This window comes from Sycon ciliatum, chromosome 13, assembly GCF_964019385.1.
Source record: "Sycon ciliatum chromosome 13, ocSycCili1.1, whole genome shotgun sequence".
Lineage (NCBI taxonomy): Eukaryota > Metazoa > Porifera > Calcarea > Leucosolenida > Sycettidae > Sycon > Sycon ciliatum.
In genome coordinates this window covers 15067789-15089293 of record NC_088655.1, presented here as the reverse complement: position 1 = coordinate 15089293, position 21505 = coordinate 15067789, and the positions used below count along the sequence as shown (strand labels likewise).

General features: G+C 46.6%; 2 protein-coding genes and 1 non-coding gene across 9 annotated transcripts in view; 2 read left to right on the top strand and 1 right to left on the bottom strand.

Moving 5' to 3' along the window:
- The window catches only part of LOC135829387 (neuron navigator 3-like), a 39466-nt gene extending 35539 nt beyond the window's left edge, over window positions 1–3927 (top strand). For all 6 annotated transcript variants that reach the window (XM_065341790.1, XM_065341789.1, XM_065341792.1 and 3 more), the window contains 4 exons: window positions 574–692; window positions 1669–1963; window positions 2401–2438; window positions 2927–3927. In XM_065341790.1, coding sequence (XP_065197862.1) covers window positions 574–692; window positions 1669–1963; window positions 2401–2438; window positions 2927–2983 — 509 coding nt within the window. In that variant the 3' untranslated portion in view covers window positions 2984–3927. The remainder of the gene's footprint in view (window positions 1–573; window positions 693–1668; window positions 1964–2400; window positions 2439–2926) is intronic.
- Trnag-gcc (transfer RNA glycine (anticodon GCC)) lies at window positions 1329–1399 on the bottom strand. Its single transcript has one exon. It is a non-coding gene; the product is annotated as a tRNA-Gly (tRNA).
- A 4237-nt stretch (window positions 3928–8164) lies between the features above and the next one.
- LOC135830139 (GTPase HRas) lies at window positions 8165–20382 on the top strand. Of its 2 annotated transcripts, XM_065342533.1 has the most exons (10): window positions 8165–8588; window positions 9007–9055; window positions 9840–9868; window positions 10144–10193; window positions 15602–15636; window positions 16045–16147; window positions 16728–16776; window positions 17211–17329; window positions 17614–17655; window positions 19577–20382. In XM_065342533.1, the coding sequence occupies exons 1-10, from the start codon at window positions 8558–8560 to the stop codon at window positions 19634–19636; spliced, it is 567 nt and encodes a 188-aa protein (XP_065198605.1). In that variant the 5' UTR covers window positions 8165–8557; the 3' UTR covers window positions 19637–20382. The 2 variants fall into 2 exon arrangements, with proteins under 2 accessions (XP_065198605.1, XP_065198606.1); XM_065342534.1 differs by lacking the exons at window positions 8165–8588; window positions 9007–9055 and adding an exon at window positions 9110–9116.
- The last annotated feature ends 1123 nt before the right edge of the window (window positions 20383–21505 follow it).

Here is a 21505-nt window from a genome sequence, read left to right as displayed (position 1 = left end):
CTTGACTATGTAGTAGATCTACGTCTGACGGCCGTTTGGCTGGTGTGCTGACCGGACTATGCTGTCTATACACGAGCTACGCGCCTGAGTATACGTTTTTAACTATCACCCAGGGAGTCGTAAAATACCGGTATTTTACGACTCCCTGCTATCACCTGATGCTCACACAAACTGTACAATACGCATTATAATTATTTTGTGAGAAAGTGGCGCCCCCTGATACTCACCGTACTGTACTGGCAGGAAATTCAGTCGGTCGATAATTCCGAAGAAAGGGAGGTCATCCGGTTGAAAATTTAATCCATTGGCCATAGGAGAGTATCGAAAAGCTGGAGAGATCAACATTAGTCTGACATTTAATTTAGTCCAAAAGCTCCTTGGACGAAAAAGACGAAATTATCCAGAGTCACAAACTCGTGGAGAAATGTTGTTGAAGATCCTGAAGTTTGTGCTACTACCGAGGGTCATAGCTTCTTTTTTGTTTGTCTCCGAGGAAACTTTTTATCCAGAATCGAGAAGAATTATTCTGATTATACAGTACGTGGTGTTGCGTTCTCGGTGTTGTTTGTGCAGGGCCCTGTCAGTATCTGACGTGTCCGAGTGACAGCCAGGAGGCGGCACGCTGGTTCAGCAGCCTGTGGAACTTCCACGTTCTGCCGTACGTCATCGAGGCAGCCACCTGGCCTCTCGCTGTAAGTTTCATACGCCAATACGTATCTCATTGTGTGTGGTACATGCAGTTATGAGCCTCTCCGATACGTAAAGCACATTCTTCATCTTTAGTTTTAAAAAGTCTGACTGCGGGATTCACAGAAGCTTTTTTGCGATGCGACACGCGATGCGACAGGCGCGAAACCGGGAAAACCCCAAATCGCAGCCATGTTGCACCCCACGCAACTGCCGCAACTGGGCCATCGCAAGCCATCGCAGAAGTTGAGCTTGGGTCAACTTTTGCGATGCGATGCGACAAGCGATTTGGCGTACGATTTTGACCTTTTTTACAGCAAAGTTGTACAAAGGTTCAAGAGTTGCCTATGAATCTGTACAAGTTGTATCAAACCGCGCAAATATCATGGTGACGTAGCCAAATCAGCAAGATGTTGTCGCATCACTGACTTCTTCTGTGAATGGTATTTCGCGAGTTCGCATCGCACGCGTCCGTCGCAGATCGCGTCGCATCGCAAAAAAGCTTCTGTGAGTCCCGCTTAAGTTGTATGTTTAGTCGAGAAGGCAGACGTGCCTGTGTATCTGGCAAAGTAAACATAGAATCAAACAAACAACCATCAACACTCGACAAGTCTGTCCAAGTCTCTTTCCACGAAAAAAGATGCATTGGCCGGGAATCGAACCCGGGCCCCCCGCGTGGCAGGCGAGGATTCTACCACTGAACCACCAATGCTTGGATGTCGAAATATGCACGGCATTGGCATTGGAAGGAATGTGTCGCGCAGATATGTCTGGAGTGTCATACAAGTATGTGTGGAGCGTCATTCAAATGTGTATTGAACAATAGATTCTTGCGAACAACGGTTTCATTCTCTGAGTGCATGGGCAGTATGATTGGCATAGTTATTTCCCCAGCTAATCACTGTTGTTCCTGTTATGTTTTCCCGGACACACGCATGCATGCATGCACACCAACACACACGTGTGCCTGTGATGCTACAGCCTCCGCTCGTACAGCAGGACTGGTACAGCCCGGTGACCTGGCTGACGGAGTCGTCGCCGTGGAATAACATTCAGTATCGCAACTCCGGCATCTACCTTACTAACCGCAGCACCAGCAGCACCACCAGCGACCTGTTTGCCATGGACCCAGCGACGGCGGTGCGGGCATTGGACCTGGAGACGCTGCGACAGGAGGACATGCTCTGGCACACGCCTAGAGCGGTCGCCATTGGCAACCAGCCACCGCTGTCAGCTATGAACCTGCCGCATGAACTCTTGCCAATGGAAAAGAAAAGTGAGTGATGGCAAGGTATTCCATATTTGGCTGTTGATGATGAGTGTTATCAAACAGCAGCTGTATGCACGCACGCGTGTGCTCGCGCGCACACACACACGCACACACACACACACACACACACACACATACACACACACACACACACACACACACACACACACACATATACACAAGCACATAACTTATGCAGTTGCATGATGACGTATTTTTTTCTCTCCTAACTTCGGAATTTGGTTTTGTTGTTTCGCAGTCTGGAATGTCCTCTCACCCATCATGTCTGTGTATGTATGTATGTACGTGCATACGCATGTGTGTATGTGTGTGTGTGTGCGTGTGCGTGTGTGTGCGTGTGCGTGTGTGTGTGTGTGTGTGTGTGTGTGTGTGTGTGTGTGTGCGTGCATACGCGTATGTATTTGGTTGACTTGTTTATGCAGATGGTTTGATCCCCGGAACAACTCAAGAAGATCGCCTTGTAAGTAAAACTTGAAATACTCCCCACTTGGCCGTACCGCAAGGCAAGCGCGATGCACCATTAGCGAACTGACATGAGTTTCATTTAGAATGGCATGCAAGTGGCACAGGCCATCACCATTACATGGTGCCTTTTGAGATAATGGAGCAAGCTAGTATTATGCTTAGTGATGGATGAGGCGGCGACAACTTCCTTTTTTGCCCACACTCCCCCCTCCCCCCCCCCCCTCCCCCGAAGTGTAGGACACCCCTTCACACCAAGCTCCAAGGTCAAAGAAGAGTTTTGGCCTTTATTCAGTAGAGTATGGCATGCTACATTGGAGCAATGATGACAGAGACCTTAAATGGGTGGTGATGGGGGTGGGGCGCTTTTTTCATCTTCTGCTACTCCTTTAGGGAAGTAATGCCGGCATGATTATTGTGAAGGCCCAATGAGATATGTCTATATATGGATCGTTGCGCCTTTCTTCACTCCATCCCGATGCACAGATGCGGTTGCTGGAACGAGTCGTGATGACCTCAACCCCACCTCCGAATTCCAGGTAGCAGCTGACCGAGCCATGGCCCAAGTTGAGCTGGTCATGTGAGTGTGGCTATTCCGGCCTAGCTCCTGTGCAAGGAGAACGGAGCAATTCACCTATGACACTGCAGTCTTATCTAAGACCTTGCCCTCCCTGTGTAAGCATTATGCAGGTGCTGATATAGCTGCTTGATTTGAGATTCTTTTTAACAGCGTTTCTGCTGCAATTCGTCATTTTCCAAAACAATACTTGAAACAACCTGCAGTTCACACTACTTCTCTGCATGCACACTGCATTGAATGATGAGTGTTCTTCTCCCCGCTTTTGTCACAGTTTCACCAATACTGGACGCACACGCGCATGCACGCGTACACACACACACACACACTCACACACAGACACACACAGACACACACACACACACACACACACACACACACACACACACACACACACACACACACACACACACACACACACACACACACATACCGACTCATGTCCATAAATGTCTATTGACTGTTCAGCCCAAGAATTCCTTTCTGCTGATCTGACACTGAAAAAGCACAAAAGTCTCCGGACTGCACATTCATAGACAACGCTTTGTTAGCATGGCTTAGCCATACATGTCACAACCCGAATCCTTGAGCAACTGCCGGTAAGCTGCCCTGCAGTTGAGATATCCATATTTGACCCACAGCACATTTTTTTCCTTATATTTTTACTAATGATAGAGAGATGGAGATTGTGGTTGTCCATGCTGTGCATGGTACTCATACATTCTCAGTAACCGTAGCAGCCACAGTGCCTGATAAATAAATACTACCCCAGTAGAATAACAATAATCATGGATAAATTTTTTTAAAGATCATTTTGATGTGTAATCTACCGATACAGTTCTCTCTAAGCTTGTGCATGTGATAAATAACTACTTGCTAATGTTGGTATCAATATAATTATTATAACTTCTGTGCCTGCTTCATGTAATGTGTACTTCGAGTGCATGTACAAGTACTTGCAACAGCTACTTACTGATGTTACAAAAAATATTATTAACAAATACCGCGGCATAGATTGCTTCCAATTGTCATTCGGTGATCTAGTTTCAACCAGCTGTAAATGCAAACAGATGAAGTCACTTCAGTGCAACATCAATTGCAGTGCAACGTGAACACTGCTGCGATACGAAGGGTACTTACCCCCCCCCCCCCCCCCCCCCCCCCGCCTGGTTGCAACGGCCGATCCATTGCCGATCACTTCACTTTCAATAGAAGCATCATGCTGTCATTTTTATGATGATGTACTCCGAGTGTATGCATGGAGTCAATAGTCGCATGCATCCAACACAATCTCAAGTAATACTATAGTTCTCAACTCATGCCAGGGAGTGATACCCCCCCCCCCCCGGGCCTCTTTGGCGAAAACTAGAAGAAAAATGAGCTTTCCTGCAGTTTACAAATCTAATGTATCAAATGCGCACTCATCATCGGATACATGCGCTATGCTGTCCCCGGGGAAAATTGCGATTCCGCGGCCGCGTTTTTTTCCGCGTTTTTTGCGATTTTTTAAAAGACCGCGTTTTCCGCGATTTTCCCGCGTTTTTTGAACTTTTTGTTGTACTACACGTACACACAGTGCACTTTTCGGTCAGCAGCTAGCAACGTCTCATCGTGGCGGCTTTTTACTCAAATAATGGGTGCTTTATACACCAGAGACTTGTAACTGATTGATTTCACTACATACTCACTGAAAATTGCCGCATTCACCGCATATTTACCGCAAATTCACCGCAAATTATGCCATATTATGCCGCGTTTTTTCCCGCGTTTTTTGCGATTTTTTTCCGCAATTTTCCCCGGGGACAGGCTATGCCACATGTAATGGCATGTTGCGCGCAATCTGAGAATTTCCAGATTGCGCAGACCAGGCACGGAGAAACCGTGTGCCTGAGCCCCTCCCCCCCCCCCCCCCACACACACACGCAGGGGAAAGGAAGTGAAACATTGACAACAAACTGAACAGGTGAGGGTGAGAAATAGGCCTCGTTAGCGATTATTAATTAATATTTTATGTGTAACTCATACGGTCAGTCAGCGCTGCTGTTTGTGGCGGGCGGTGGTGAGTTGGCCTCGCAAGACACAGGGCGATCCCCTTTCTATGGTGTTTTATGCCCTTGCCACACTGCCTTTGGTTCAGCTCCTTCAGGCAGATTGCCCATCCATTTGCCAGACGTGGTATGCGATCCAGTGGTGGAGGAAGGCCGCCATACACGCACCTGTGGTGGGACAATCTACAAGAATACGGTCAAAAATATGGCTATTACACCAATTCGAAGAAGACTCTGCCTCTGGTAAAGCCTGGCATGGTTGATGAGGCGTTTCGCATTTCAAGCCCCATAATAGCGGTATACGAATGGTCACTGGTGCTGTGAAATACTTGGGTTCGCAAATAATTGGTGAGATTGATGCAATGTGCGGGAAACAGTTGAAAAATGGATTGTTGAGCCGGTTGCGACGCCTCACTGTCTTTGCGGACACCGAACCTGTGAAATACTTGGGTTCGCAATTATTGGTGAGATTGATGCAATTGCAAGCAATGTGCGGGAAACAGTTGAAAAATGGATTGTTGAGTTGCGACGCCTCACTGTCTTTGCGGACACCGAACCTTCAGCTATCACTCACGGCTTTCGTGGTCGATGGACCTACATGTTGCGCACGGTCCCATTCCCCGCCGATTGCTTGACTTCTCTTGGCCATTATCAAAACAAAATGAATTATTGCCGGCACTCGCATGGAGAGAAACCTTTACTGATGAGGAGCTAGCATTACTGCGCCTGCCCACCCGCCTTGGCGGGCTTGCTATCCCGCATTTCCAGCGGATGGCGGCTTTTGAATTAACCTCGTCTCGGTCCATAACTGATTGCCAGGTGGCTGAGATTGTTTAAAACCAACATGATGCATCGTGGTTACCTAGATCTCCAATTGCCATAATCCAGTCTGCGTTGCGAGCAAAGTCTGCTGTTGGTCGGGAGCGACGCCTGGAGGAAGAGAATAGGTACAATGAGATTCACCACTTCTCAAAGAAGGAAGTGTCAACGGTTACGTGGCTGAATGCGTTGCCGCTAGATGAACATGGCTATCATCTGTCGAGGGGTGACTTTTGAGATGCGCTAGCCCTACGTTATGAGTGGCCTTTGAAGGATGTGCCAGCCACGTGTGTTAGTGGAAAAACCTTCTCGGTAACTCATGCCATGTGCTGTCCAACGGGAGGCTTTCCCACAATCCTCCATAACGAGGTGAGGGATTTGGTAGCCGACCTGCTTACAGAGGCGTGCAAGAGTGTACTGGTTGAGCCTCCGCTTGCTCCGGTCACTAGTGAAGTGTTCCGCGAGCAGCCAGCACGAATGTTGCGGATGATGCAAGAGCTAACATAAAGGTGTGTGTGTGTGTGTGTGAGATTTCTGGACCAGCGCCCAGGACGCATTCAGTGTGGATGTTTTAGTTTTTCATCCGGACGCTGCGTCATATGCAAAGAATCCAGTTGATGCCCTTCTCCTCGAACGGAGAAAGAAGTTGGAATATGCGGCGTATCATACATCATGTCGATCGTGGGACCTTCACTCCCTTCATCTTCTCCACGACCGGATGTACGTCGCCAGAAACCAACCGATTTCTCAAGCGTTTGTGCGGTATGCTGGCTAGCAACGACGACAAGAAGTATAGAGAAATGATGTGCTATATCCGGACTCGGCTAGCACTCGCTTTAGGTAAGAGCCGCCCTAATGTGCATCCGCGGCTCCCGCTCGGCGTACCACCGTCCAGTCAATGCACTCCGAGAGTTGGCTGTTGTGGAGGGGCATATGCGAGGTGTTGTTTGTCTGCGTTCTTATATTATTTTTAACTGCATTTTAATCTGTATTGGGTGCTGCTATAGTTTTGGAGTGGAACTACATATTAGCCGGCATACATAGTGTTACTAATTTATTATTTTAAATCACACATTCTTTTGGGTTACATATTTTTCCTTTTCCTGGTTTTCTGGGTTTGCATTTGTATTGCATTTTCATCCATTCAGTGTTTCTTTCGCCCGCCGGTAAAAGAGGCTGGATAATTTAGTGCCTAGGGGAGAGTGAGAACGTTCTTTCTGAATGCATATCATGATAAGTAACACTGTACATTGTATTAAAGTCACAGATTTTGATACGACACTGTTCACTTGACAACAGAATACTCAGCCTTTAATTTTATATTAGTCTACATTTTGTAATCATAGTCAGAATTTTTAGTCGTGAGTCAGTCAAGTGAGAATTCAAGTCGGCAGGAAAAGCATGAGCTCCCACTTATACAGTGTAGGCCAATTACACGTATAGGAGCTCCCACTTGTAGCCGTGTAGGGAGCAACACACAATTCCTCAGAATTTTTAGGTACTTTTAAAGTACATGGTATGAGAGCAAAAGGCCAGCAGGTAATTACGTGAACATAACTTTAGGTACAGAGGAGCAGTTCCCTATTGGATTACGATTTGTTTAGGTATGAAACAGACGCACCCGGAGAGTGCTGAAAATATAAGTACACCGAAATTAATTTTGTGAAATTTCAGTAGCTTCTTCTTGACTGGCATTTTCAAAACAGACAGTGACGGGAAATGGAATAAAAACGGTGCCACAACCAAAATTTGGTAAAAAAGCATCTTCTGCGCATAGCATTAATTTTGATACTGTTCAGAGCATGCAGGGAGTAGTCCCTGGTTCATAGTTTGTGTTACGTTTTGGACTCTTGTGCCAAAACTGGCAAAAGTGTTGGTGTTTTGCTGTGGCAGTGTGGGGAGCAGGGAGTAGTACACTGCACTGGTACATGGTGCAGTGGTATGGTGGGAGCATCCCCCTCGTACAGGTACGAGCTGCTTCTACGGTGTGTGCACGCGCTTTGCAGCATGTAGATCTACGTACCGTAGACCTAGTACCTACGGAGGGCGATAATATCGTACAATGACATGTCATATCCAGATGTGGTAGTTCTGCGACGAGTACCGAACTGTGCACTTTTCTCGTATGCAGGGCAAGGACAGGTGATTCCCCCTCGTGCACCCGCGCAGCGCCTCCCCCCGGGATCCCACACGCTGCACAGCGCGGACGTGCGGATGCTTCTCGCAACTCTCGCTCCTCATGCTCAGCTTGCTCACATGCACCATGTGCACAGGTACTAGGTGTGTATATGCGAAGATCAAGACGAAAAATGCGCGCACATCCAGCTGTGAGAGGCTACTGCCTACTGGTTTTTTGGTTTGGAAAGGCATTGGAGAGGTGTTTTGCCTTTGGCTTCTTTGTTTCCACACATGCTTAGGACGACTAGGTGTCTAATTTCATGAAGTAATAGTTGTCGCCAGCTGTGAGTTAGTTTGTGTTGAAGCACAAACAGAATAGGCCCCTGCTGTGGACGAAAGGTTATTCCGGCTTCTGGAAGGATATTCCCTGTCATCGACGCTCGTTTTTTATTTACCAAGCTTCGGCCTGTCTGCTAATCACGCTCCAAACCGAAAGCTCCCCGAGTCCTTTTATTTATTTTTAATTCTTGTGTATCTTGGAGTTGCTGAACAGTCATGACGGAATACAAGCTCGTCGTTGTCGGAGGTACGTGATTCTACCCACAAAAATAATTTCCATCATCCCATTTCCCCCCGTTGTGGACTGCAGTGTTTGATTTTCTGCTGTGCCGGCCCTACAGTCCATTTCAAAACAATAGACGCGTACCTAGGCAAAAACCGTTATGCCAGCATCTATACCACATAAAATCTGTGATCACTTTGTGCATAATTTTTTCCAAATTGGGCGTCTGTTATCCAATCCTTTAGAAACTATATGAGAGTAATTGTGGAGCGATCCTGAGCAATATTCCGAAAACTATTCTCAAAAAGTTCCAGCCAAATTTGAAATATTTCAAAAACCCTACGCGTCTATAGTTTTGAAATGCACTGTAGGCCTAGTCCGTTCGGCTGAGCAGTTTTCCGATCATTCTATTGAGGCTATCTTACTTTGTTGCCCTGTGCAGCTGGTGGTGTTGGCAAAAGCGCTCTAACTATCCAGCTCATTCAAAACCAGTAAGTAATTTACAATTTGTGAAGGTTTTGGCAACTTTTGCTCTGTGTTCATTCAAAACCAGTAGAGTAAGACTTGGTAGTACCCCCCGGGTCTAGGCTACCTTTTCTTCGGAAAGGCATGTAGTGTCCTCACAGATGTACTGCTATCGGAGTGTACTATTCCGACGAGGACTGTTACAGATTAAAATCTGATTTCCCACCTAGCTTTTCAATCACGTGGGCATTCTCTTATTATAGCTTTGCAGGACTGCAGCATTGGTTTGTGTGGTAACTGGCCACTGGCACTATAGACAGTATTGTATAGCTGTATAACGAGTACATAAACCAGAGTGTACTACTTGATGTCGTCAGGTCCGAACATGATGACGTATGCCCATTTTATTCTTACCATGAGTACACATACGAGAGACATCAACAGCACTCCACGCCAACAACAATCGCTATACTCAACATTATTGTGAAGTGTCCATGTACAATTTTGTACTCTCCCCACTGCTGTAACAACTACGGACTGTTTCACCCTTATTTTGGAGTATTTGTGTGAACCTAGCACAGCCTCTAAAAACCAATGTCATGATGACTGGGACATTCAAACGCAGTTGGTTTACGATTTGAAGCGTGTGGGTTGTAGGGGACACGCGTAAGCGTGAAGTCACTCGCCTGCTGGCGTAGCTAGCTGGCTATTCGATTAGAGGTGTGATTGGTTGTGCACGCTCATGTATGATAGCAATATTGACTTGTTAACTTGTGTGTTCGTGTTTGCGCGCGTACGTGTGTGTTACAGCTTCGTTGACGAGTATGATCCCACCATTGGTAAGTGTTGGTCATTTTAAATTCCTGCTCTTTTCATTGTTGTACTTGATGGAGAGAGAGAGTGAAAGGAAAGAAAAACAGCTCCTGTGAATGTTTCATTGAATGAAACATTTACAGGAGCTTTTCAACGAAAACCAATGACATCGGTTCTGGTTTCTTGAGGGAGAATGGAAATTGTTAGTGAAATACTCGTATCCTGTTGCCTGCTTGAAATAAGGAATTTCAATGCGTACTTATTGTCTGTGTGTGTGTGCATTTGTTTCTAATTCTTGCAGAGGATTCCTACCGAAAACAAGTGGTCATCGATGGAGAGACATGCCTTCTGGTAAGCACGGCTTGTTCGCTTGTATGTGTCCTACCGTAGTCCTGTAAAGGGACAGTAGACACATGCCGAGCATCACGTGCGGAGTCTTCAAGCCATTTTTCGTTTAGCGTAACCCTGCAGCATATTCATGCCAGAGCCTGTTCTTACTGTAACCCTTTGCTTCACAGACAGCAGTAGTAAAAATAGGTAGCTGAATCACGCAACAAGAGCAATACTTTTTAAACGGTGTCAAGTTTTGCTCCTGTTGGGTCGTTCGCCTACCTTCTACTGTTGCCTGTGATGGATTATTCTCTAGCTGTACCTTTCCTGGTGTGTCATCGTCTGGAGAATCAAGCCCTTGCAGAACGTATTAAACTTTGCTTGACATCATAAAAATGTGCTCGGTTCGATTCACTGATGCCTGTATCTTCTCCATACGTGTATCCAGTGTGCATTTTCACCTTGATCTTTGGGCGGTGGTGGCATGCCTACGGATGCGGAAGATTCAGTCTGATTCAGTCTCACATGACCAGGGAATTTTAGTATTCTATTTTATTTTAATAATTATTATCCGAAAAAAAATATTGAAATATTTTTTGGATAAAAGGAGGAAGGACAATACGTTACGAGTTGTGACTAACTATCCACCAAAGTAACCAGATCATGTGCAGTCAGTGAGTGAGACAACATGGTACAAAACTGACAGGGAGTGCTGAGGCATTCTTTTTTTTAATTAATTTTCAACCATGTGCCAATTTGTCATTATATGGCACGCTGTTGGGAGGGCGGCAAAGTTCCTTTTATGGGATGTGAGCCCAGTGGGGAGTGCTTGCGTGTCTTATCCTGTGCATGGTCTGTAGCTATCTGGGGGCGTCTGCCGTGCCCTCGTGTACGGGTTCAAATGGGTGGCGGATGAGAACCCTTATTTGGGAGATGGTTCAGATTACGGATGCGCAGTTCAGATGCTTTGCCAAACATCTGGTGACGATTTGCCCATATCTTCATTTGCTGGCAAAAAAATCCTATATATGGGATTGGAGAATGTGTGACTTTTATGCTGTTGTTATTGGTCATCATGACCAATAATAACAGCATAATGACTTTCATAGAAAATTATGTTCGAGACATGGATGATTTGAAACTCGGGTATTGAGCCAATAATAAAAGTAGAAAGGAAAAGGACATATGGAAACGAGTTAAGAGGCTGTCGGTTAGCGCTACGGAGATGTGTTGAAGCTAGGTGTCAGGACGTCGAATGTCTCAGTACTCTGTCAGTTTTGTGCCTAGTTGTTGCACTTTCTGACTGTATATAGTATCTAGTTACAGTGGTGGAGAGTTACTCTTAACTCGTTTCCATATGTCCTTTTCCTTTCTACATGGATGATTACTTTTTTTACTTCATGGGACGATAGTTTTCTCGTGAATGCCAATTTTCGGCAAGAATTGGAATTTTGAGCTCAGCTGCTGTCATGGAAAGGACTGAAGCAGTGAATGTTATAATATAATTATAATCTTTATTTCAGGATTACCCATGTGCAGGCGAACATTGCTTGCCCGGCACGGGGTGGTTTCATGATGGCACATGTCGTTATGTCGTCATGAAGCTACCAGTTTTCAGGCTAAAACCAGGTCTAAAAATTTCAAATCCTGTACACGTATATAGGATTTGAAGAACTGGGGCCGGGCTTTAGAAATATTGTGCAGGGAGATGAGCCTGGGATGTTAATATTTGAAATAATCAACCAATTCAACTCTCGTGACCTACTCAGACCTAGCAAGGAAGAATTGGTCACTTACTGTTTGCTAGTTTCGTGCCATGCCCAATTTGAGTGGAAAATATGACCACAGTGGCAAAATCCTATATATAGGATTTACTTGTAGCAAGTACTTTACAAGTACCAAATTAGGGGCGCGTTTGGTTGGTACTATCTACAGTGCATTTCAAAACTATAGACGCGTAGGGTTTTTGAAATATTTCAAATTTGGCTGGAACTTTTTGAGAATAGTTTTCGGAATATTGCTCAGGGTCGCTCCACAATTACTCTCATATAGTTTCTAAAGGATTGGATAACAGACGCCCAATTTGGAAAATTTTATGCACAAAGTGATCACAGATTTTATGTGGTATAGATGCTGGCATAACGGTTTTTGCCTAGGTACGCGTCTATAGTTTTGAAATGGACTGTAGAACAGGATTGAACGGCTGGTGCACATGGAGCCGCCTCCTGCTAACCAAACGGTACTCCGGAAACAGAGTACACTTATGTGAAAAAATGCGCGAAACTTGGTTGCATTCGTCAAAACGCGTCCATGTCACCATGGTCACTGTGTACGGTACAACGAGTGAATGGCAAGTGCCACCCAAAAGCATGTGTACGTGATCATTTTGCATCAAAACCGATGTTCCTGCCAGGTTACACTGGGAAAAACTGCTCTGGCTGCTCCAGCCTCGAGGCCGGAGCAAGCAGAACATGTTCTGGCTGACCCAGAACAAGTGCAGTCCCAACCAAACGTGCTGTTCTAGTGAATCCTGTTCTAGGTTGTACCAACCAAACGCACGCTACAGTGCGTTTCAAAAATATAGACCCGTGATTTCAAAAAACCGTTACGCCAGCATCTATACCACATAAAATCTGTGATCACTTTGTGCATACAGATTTCGAAATTTGGCGTTCGTTTTCTGATCGCTTAAAATCTAAAGGAGAAAAGTTGGGGGAAGGACCTGAGCAATATTCCGAAGAAGAAAAAATTTGAAAAGCACCGGCCAAATTAATTATTTCAAAAATACCATGCGTCTATATTTTTGAAATGGACTATAAGACATCACACGACAAACCAATGGGCGGTGTGGACATAGACAGGACCACGACGAGGGAACACATGACGATTGGGCGGCGGGCCAGTCCAGTTGCGGTAAGGCGCGTGACGTGGCATGGTTGGCAAGGTAAGTCGGTGGGGTGGCAGAACGTCGAAGTAGCGGTGTCGAGTAGGTCGTGGCTGCGGGCGTGGTCGTTGTAGGCGGTTGGGTGGTATGTGTCGTCGCGGTAGTTCAAAGTTTCGTCGTGATAAACGTTGGCGGATTGCCGTTACGAGTTCCTCCGCATCTCCATCGTCAACAATTATCACAGATTCAACATTCTACATTTATCAGCACTGCACTGGGTGAATATGTCTCGAGACGAATTTAGCGGATCAACAACGCTTCGCTGGAGATAAATTCTCCTCTGGAGGACCTTAAGGGTACCTGGGAGGGTATAGAAGACGGGATCGCTCACGACGTTGCGAGAACATAGAAAACAACCTCCTCTTCGATTGAAAATTGGCCAAAAATTATGTGAAATGTATGTGCGCAGATGCATTTCCACTGGCAAGCTAATCCCTCATTACGTCATCAGCGCTTGCTCGGCGAAATTCAAAAGTCGTCTTCCTGCTCGACTCGATCGCTTCTGGAAACTCGTTCTTGTTCGAGGGGTCTTCTCTTTCACCTACCTTCGTCTTGGCATCGAAAACTCGGCGTCGAAAATGAAGCCGGAGTGGCCCTTTAACAGCATCCACAAGCACTATCAGAAAGCCTCCAGCTCCAGCATCCACATTGCAAGATAGTACAACGATAAAAAGGTATTTTATTTTCCATTCTCGAATACTTCAATAGCAAGCATAATCACTGTGGTTGCAGGAACCTTTACAAAGAAAAAAAGAAGAAGAAAGGGACGCAGAAGGAGAGAGAGAGAGAGCGAGAGAGAAAGAGAGACGAGAGAGAGAATGAAACCGACAAAGAGCAGGAGAGACGGAGAGAAAATAAGGCTAATACATACGCGCACTCGTCAAGAAACCCTCCGCGGAAGTAGACGGACAGAAAGGACAGTAAAAACCGAGGACACATCCAAATTAGAGGAGTGAGCCCGCAGAAGCAAGATAATTATGGCCAGCCTCAGCAGAAACACACACACACACACACAACGCACGGGCCTCACAAAAGTGTATACTAAAAATGCACCACAGATCATTCCAACGTTCCTGTACTACTTATAGTGTGTACATTGCCTCGGCGGCGACCCCCATGGGGATGGGTTCCAAGGATCGAGCCCCGCGCAGTTCGGGTGAGGCGGCGGTGATTGAGGAGGAGGAGAAGAAGGCGGCGAGCAGGGCGTCAACGGAATCCGCATGGCAGCGGCCATTTGGTCTTCGGGAGATAAGGACATGCTCGCTAGATGGATGATGGATGAGGAATAAAACACTTCTTTCGTCGTCGTTTCGTTCGTCTTTATCTCAGTCTCTTCGTCTCCCCAATAAATGTTGTTCGACCTAACCTGTTCCCGTTGTCCGTTGTAATGTCTGGAGAATATGTCGTCGTCCTTTTCGTACTCAACACGAGATCCGCATGGCAGCGGCCAGTTGTTCTTCGGGAGATCGGTTGGAAGACATGCTGCTCGCTAGATGGATAAGGAATGAAACACAACACCTTTCCTTCCCTGAGAGCATCTCTCTTGTCTTCCTTGTAACAAAGCTAGCTCTATGTAGACTCACTTTCAGCAACTCATCCAATGTCTCCTATCCATCAATTTCTCTCATCTTGTTTGTCATTGTGGTTCAGACAGGAAGAACACAGAATCTATCACTTGATCACTTCAGCCTCAGACGCCGTTGAACTCTGTTTCTTTAGTAGTAATAGGTTTTTCATTTGACCCGACGAGACCACTCGACGCTTGCAGACGACAGCATGGACATTTCACCAGCCACACTCCACGATAGTGTTACTCCTGACATGACTTGCCAGGAGTAACAATACTTGCCATCGTGCAGTGTGGCTGCTGAAATGTCCGTGCTGTCATCTGCAAGCGTCAAGTTGTCTCGTCGGGTCAAATGAAAAACCTATTACCAAGAGTACATAACCAAGAGTGTGCAACTCGACGCTCCCCCAGCCCACGGCGGAATTTTTTTATGACATCAGTCTTTGGCGGCTGTTTGGCTCGCTGATGCCATCATGCGTAGCCAGACATCAAAGTACAAAGAATTTGTACATCACAGCTACGGTAGTCGAAGCAGAACAATGGACGATAGATCGATGTGTCCTGAACCTGGTGAACTCTCACCGTATTTACAAAAAATGTGCGGGAAAGCATACGCACTTGATCATACTTCAGCCAAAGAATGACGCAATAAAAAAATTCCGCCGTGGGTGAACCCATCGCAGCTCGAGATAGGAGTTGCACACTCTTGGTTATGTACTTTTGCTATTACTACTATGAATTGACGCACCGAATGAAGATGGCAACAACGAATTCTGTTTCTTTGGTCCCACTTCACTTTCTAGACTTGACATTTCTTCCTCTTCTTTTCGGTCACAAAATCTCTTGGTGGGAAACCTTGGCATTGATTCTATGCTTTTTCTGGTCCATGTCTTGTGTGTGTGTGTTGGATGCTCACAGGACATTCTTGACACCGCCGGCCAGGAAGAATACAGGTATGTGCTGTGAGATGGTGTACTGCTGTTTGTGTTGCGCTCTTCATCAATCATGGGTGCACGACTCTGCAAGGTATTGACTGTGCAATGCCTTCCGACGCCCCTGACAGCCGACATGCAGAGTTGTAGATTGTTTCATCACTCATCAGCACTATTTACTAGCATGCACCTAAGCCTGGCATAACTGTATGATCACTGCAGCAAGAAACCTCCTATCTTGAGAAACCAGCGGCCAACACGGCATGCATACTGTGCTGCATGTGTGTGTGTACATTCACGTATGGCTTATCCACACGCCTCTCAGCAAATAATTCCGATGAGTTTTGAAAGCTTCGTTACTCCATGGACTTGCACTCTGTGCGCTTGTGTATTGACAGCTACTGTATGTTCTGTTCACTATTTCTACAGTGCTATGCGTGATCAGTACATGCGAACTGGAGAAGGCTTCCTTCTCGTCTTCGCTGTCAATAGTCAACGCTCTTTCGAGGATATAAACAGCTATCGCGAGCAGGTAGGTTTGGGCGATTGCGCCTGGATATTTGCTCCTGTGGCTACTGTTTTCATGACGGCCATATACAGTTGTACTTAACGAAATCCAACCCGACGTGTAACGCTAGCACCCTGGACTAGTTCCCATTGCATCATGCACTGCTGCGTTGAGCGAGTAAAGTCAAGTCTGGACTTTGCTGACGTATCCTGGCTGTATACCCACCCTACTTCCCCACACATAATTATAAGCGAGCGAAAATTTGCTGCAAAAAAGATCTTTGGCTTTGTAAACATGTTCGGGTAGAAGCCCATGCGCTTATATGCGCAATAGAGGTTTGTCTGTGTCCTAAACAATGGTGTCACCACACTGCTTAGCAGTATATTTTGCTCCTGCCTTTTCACCAATAGTGTTCACATATAAGCACATGCGCTTATAATTGAGGGGTGCGCTTACATGTATATCCGGACATGAGCAGTTGCGCTTATATGTGCGTAAGTACGGTATGGGTTGTAGTGCGTTGCCACAACAACTACTGTTTAGTCGCCATTTGAACTGACGAATCCTTGCCCGCTTTGCTCTCCCTGCTGCCTGCCTGTCATAGATTTTGCGGGTGAAAGATGCTAGTGAGACTGATGGTGTTCCCATGATCTGTAAGTATTGTCATGGCCGCTGGGGGTTCTGCATTGTGTGCAGGCAGACCACGATGATAACCACGTGTATACTGTGGTGCGTTCCTTGAGCAATACGGACACGCGAGTGGGACCGGCCCGAGCTGGTCTCACTTCACAGGTTTTCTCCTGACTCCTGTAGATTGAAGTGTGCAATGCTGTCGATGTACCTCCGGCAGCGACTGTCGAATGGTGTCCCGCATTACCAGAGGTCTGTTTTCCTCAGGTCTACATTCGAGTGTTCTTCAAGACACTTTGGCTGGTCATAATTGCTGTACACTCATGTCTCGGTTATTCAGACCCCGAAGTTACGGACACTTCGGCCTAAACCAGGCAAGTCGGCAGGGTATAACTCCCTCTCTCTCTCTTTCTTTCTCTCTTTCTCTCTCTCTTTCTTTCTTTTTCTGCTGTTGCAGTGGTCGGCAATAAATGCGATTTGCCCAAGAGAGAGGTGGACACAAAGACGTCAGTCGGAGTCGCTAAGAACTACATGATTCCATTCATTGAGACATCTGCCAAGACAAGACAGGGAGTTGTAAGTTTTAGTGTGTGCTTCATTACTCTGGCTTTCCTGATGTAACTTTGCATTTGGTGTGTGTTTTAACCGTTTTATTTTTTAAACTACAGTCAACTGCGTATAACGACACTCGGCGGGGCATCAGAAAAGTGTCCTTATACCCGAAGTCTCATGATATGTATTAGATGGGACTTTGCTCTGGGCGTGGAAATTCTGTTGTTATATCTGCAGTCGTTTTTAGCGAAGTTGACTGTACGTGAAGTATTGTTGACGCAGTTGGTTGTGTTTATGGTTGTTTGCAGGACGATGCTTTCTACAATCTAGTTCGCGAGATCAGAAAATATGTAAGTCTGTGTGTAGGTCGGCTGTATGGATTGTATGTGGTGGGGACTTTGGACTGACCAACCAAAAGATGAACAGGCTGCAAGTTGCTTCCTACCCTCCTGGTTACACAGGCTGGGTTTTGTGGCTGTAGTCGTTTTTGTTTTGTTTTTTTGTTTTGTTTTTTTATACGTTCCATATTATGATCAGTCACCACCATGATATGAGCCCGAGCGCGCTAAAACATGACCACAGCTTTTTTTGAAAAAGTCGAGAAAATCACGATTTGAATTCCGCGGCAAAAAATACGAAGTGCAGTGCAACGCGAGTTGCTGTTGTTGTTCTCCTCGGTCGACTGTACTGTTCCGGATGCAATTTTCTGTTGCAAGTAAGTTTATTTGTTAGAGTTTGTATTCCACGTTGCGCTGAGTCGCCTAAAACTGATCGTCCTCAATGTATCGACAGAAGAGCGTAGTAGTAGTAATGTACTGCGGAGCGGAAGAAGACGACATCATCGCACTCCATGCGCAGGATAAAATATTTTGGGGATTCGAGTCGGAAACAGAAGGAAGACGATGATGGATACAGCGACGAGTCATTTGAGGGCGACACTTTCATCGAGCGTAAAAAGAATTGATGCTGGTAGTCCCACGATCTGCTGTGACGAGGAATTCTACTCTGATGACAACCTGGCAAGCGATTGGCATCGACACTGACTTGGGAGGTGAGTCGGCCGATGATTTGGCCAGAATGGACATCGCTGCACATATCCGGGACAATGCCAGTATTGGTTGCAAGTGCAAAAACAATCACTGGACTCTGCTGCTCCCTCAACTTGCTCAAGTCGATAATTTAAGTACCCTTATGCGGAACATCGCTAGCATGAGCAGTATGCAGCGAAAGCAGTACTCTCTGGCGAGCGGAGAAAACCGTGTGCAGATGGGCTTTAGTGTGGGGAATATGAGTGCGACGTCTAGTATGTTGACGAACAATGTGTGCAGCAGTGTATACTGTATATCTGAAAGTACAGGTGGAGTGTGATGGAGAGGACATGGAGTGCCAACTTCTTCGGCCATCTCACAGATGTTGACCGTGTTTTCGCTGGCGGTTCTCCAGTGGTGCTCCAAACAGGAGGTATTTCGGACACCCAGCTCAGCTGCCTATAGACAATTTGGATGTGGCTGAGTACCTGTCAGCTCATGCTATAAGACCCTGGACAGAGGAACTGACCCGGAAAGGATGAACCAAGGGGCATATCAATTGTGTGCAAAAATGACAATCCCATTGCTGTACATAGAATTTCACCATTTCAACAGTGCTGCATATAATACCATTGTTGCAACACTTAGACATTTCGGATCAATCCAAAACTTTCAGACAGTGAACATTAGGTGTGTTGGATCATTTTTTAACAAAAAACTGAAAATCGAATTTCTGATCTGTGGTCATATTTTGGCGTGCTCTGGCTCATATGAATTGGCTGCAGTGGAGCCTCCGTGTTTAAAAACAACGTTATACGTTCCAGCCCCAAGAAAAATCCGGGCAAATGTTGTGCAACCATGATTGTGTAGTCTCTGATAATTTGCCTCCACAGCCATGTTCCCATGAAACTCGGAAATTGGAACGTTTTTTTTACCAAGTCTCGTGTGTGTCTGTAGTAAGCACAGCCACACTTTGTTCTCTTCTTACAGCTCTAGCCTCAGCGATCTGCTTGCACTCTTGAAAGTTTAATCAATTCGGCATGTCGGGGTGTTTCGGGTGGAGAGTTGGCCGTTTCATTTCCCTCCGCGGCTGATCACACTTTTTCCAGCTGCCCGGCCGGATCATAACCTGTGTTTCTTTCCCGCCCTATCCTAACGTGTACCGTCGGCTTTATTGTTTGCTTGCGGCTGTGTGTAGTCATATTCTGTTCTCTCATCTCACTTGTCCTGTGTGGCTGTGTAGAAAATCAAGATGGGTGATAAGCCGGCCAGGAAGAAGAAGAAGGGGTGTCTGCTTTTGTGATCAGCTCTGCTGTTGTTGCTGCTGCTGCACAAGGTGCTCGTGTCGTCTCCGCCCGCCCCTCATGTTACTGCTCTTCTCGGCTGACAGTTGCCCTGCAATGGGCGGCACATCTGGGCTGGGCCGCGTCGCGCCGCCTGCACTGCTGGGCCTTGCTACTCGGCATTTCCACCGTGCTGTTCCAAAGTGGACAATCATCTCTCGGTGATGGTGGTACCATGACCGTGATTCGTCAAGGACTTCTTCGCGACGCTGCCTCTTTGCGGCGGCTAGCGGAGGCTTGGTGACGCGCTTTCTTGATCTGTGGCCGTTCTCATGTTTTGTGATTCATTGGATGATCACACATGTTTGTGTACGCTGGCCCCGGGCCCCTGCTACATGCTGGCTGCTGCTGCGGCGCCGTTTTGCACTTGGAACACATCCACCATGTGGCACCGCTAGAGAGTTGCCTCCGCTACAACAAACACACTGTCCCTGCTTTTGTGAAAGCAGTTGACGCACACCCACTCTAAGTCACATCGTCTATGTGTGCGTAAGCTGCACAGCTGCACTTTTCCTTCCATAAATGTATCCACATATAATCCACAGTGCTCCAAAGTTTCAGAGTACTCAGAGTTGTCAAACAAAATTATTTCAAATACAGTGAAATTGTTCGTGGACATTATAGCGTAACTAATTTTTTTACTTGTAGTTCCCTGGTCCTTTTCTTTGCTACTTCTTTGAAGTATAAATTAATCCTTTGCTCTCTAGCCGCCTGCGAGTCGAACAGTGAAATTGTTAGTTCATATTTATAATGTGTGTATGTGGGAGGGGGTTGAACATATCTTTACTTATAAAGAAGAGGCACCTGTGACGTGTGTGTGTCACGCTCAGGCCATACTGCGGAGCAGCGCTGCCCTGAGCACGCGAAGCGTACGAACAGTGTAGCACTGTGTACCTAGCGGCCGCAGAAGCACTGAGCACGCGAAGCGTGCGAATCGTGTGCTAGCGGAAGCAGCCACAGAAGCACTGAGCACGCGAAGGGTGCGAATCGTGTAGCCACCACCACGTGCTGAGCACGCGAAGCGTGCGAACAGTGTAGGTAGCAGACACGATCAGTACGAGTAGCAGTAGCAGCCGCGCGCAGAAGCACTGAGCACGCGAAGCGTGCGAATCATGTAGCCACCTAGCCTAGGCCATAGGTAAGTTAGCACTAGCAGCCGCACAAGCGCTGCGGACCACGTGAACCATTCTCTGCAAATAGAAACATCTGCAACAAAAGGATACAAAAGATCTGCACTCTGCATCTGATCTGCAGTGAAGAGCGCATCGCACTTTTGTTCGTAAGTTTATTAATTTTTTGAGCCGCTTCATCCGCCACCAGGTGATGGACAACCCTGACCAGCCTCCCGAAGGCGTAACAGACGTCCCTCCTTCTCCTTCCAACGATGAAGAACCTCCCTCACCAGGACTTCAGCGGTCTGGCCACCACCACGTGCTGAGCACGTGTGCTGTTCATGTACTTGCTTCACCCGCATGCCACATTCGGCCAGGCAACGCTGGCCGGGGGTGCTGCTAGTTTTTTTATATAAGGGACCTGCAACTGTAATACCACAGTACAGTAGCCGGCAAATATGTAGAAAACAGAAATGCTTGCTCCCATCATTGTACATGGACGGGCGCAGCAGGCTGAAGCTATCAGCCAGAACAGGATTTACAATCACTTAGAGATGCTTGAGCTATTCCAGTATTCTCCGTGAGCTGTCCCATTCCACCATGTTTCATGCCACCATTATTTCTGGTAGTATCCATGTGCATAGTTCCAAGACCATCTCGGATTCTTCAGCAATTTGTGCCACGGCAAAAGACAATGCTTGACTCGGTCACTGGGGC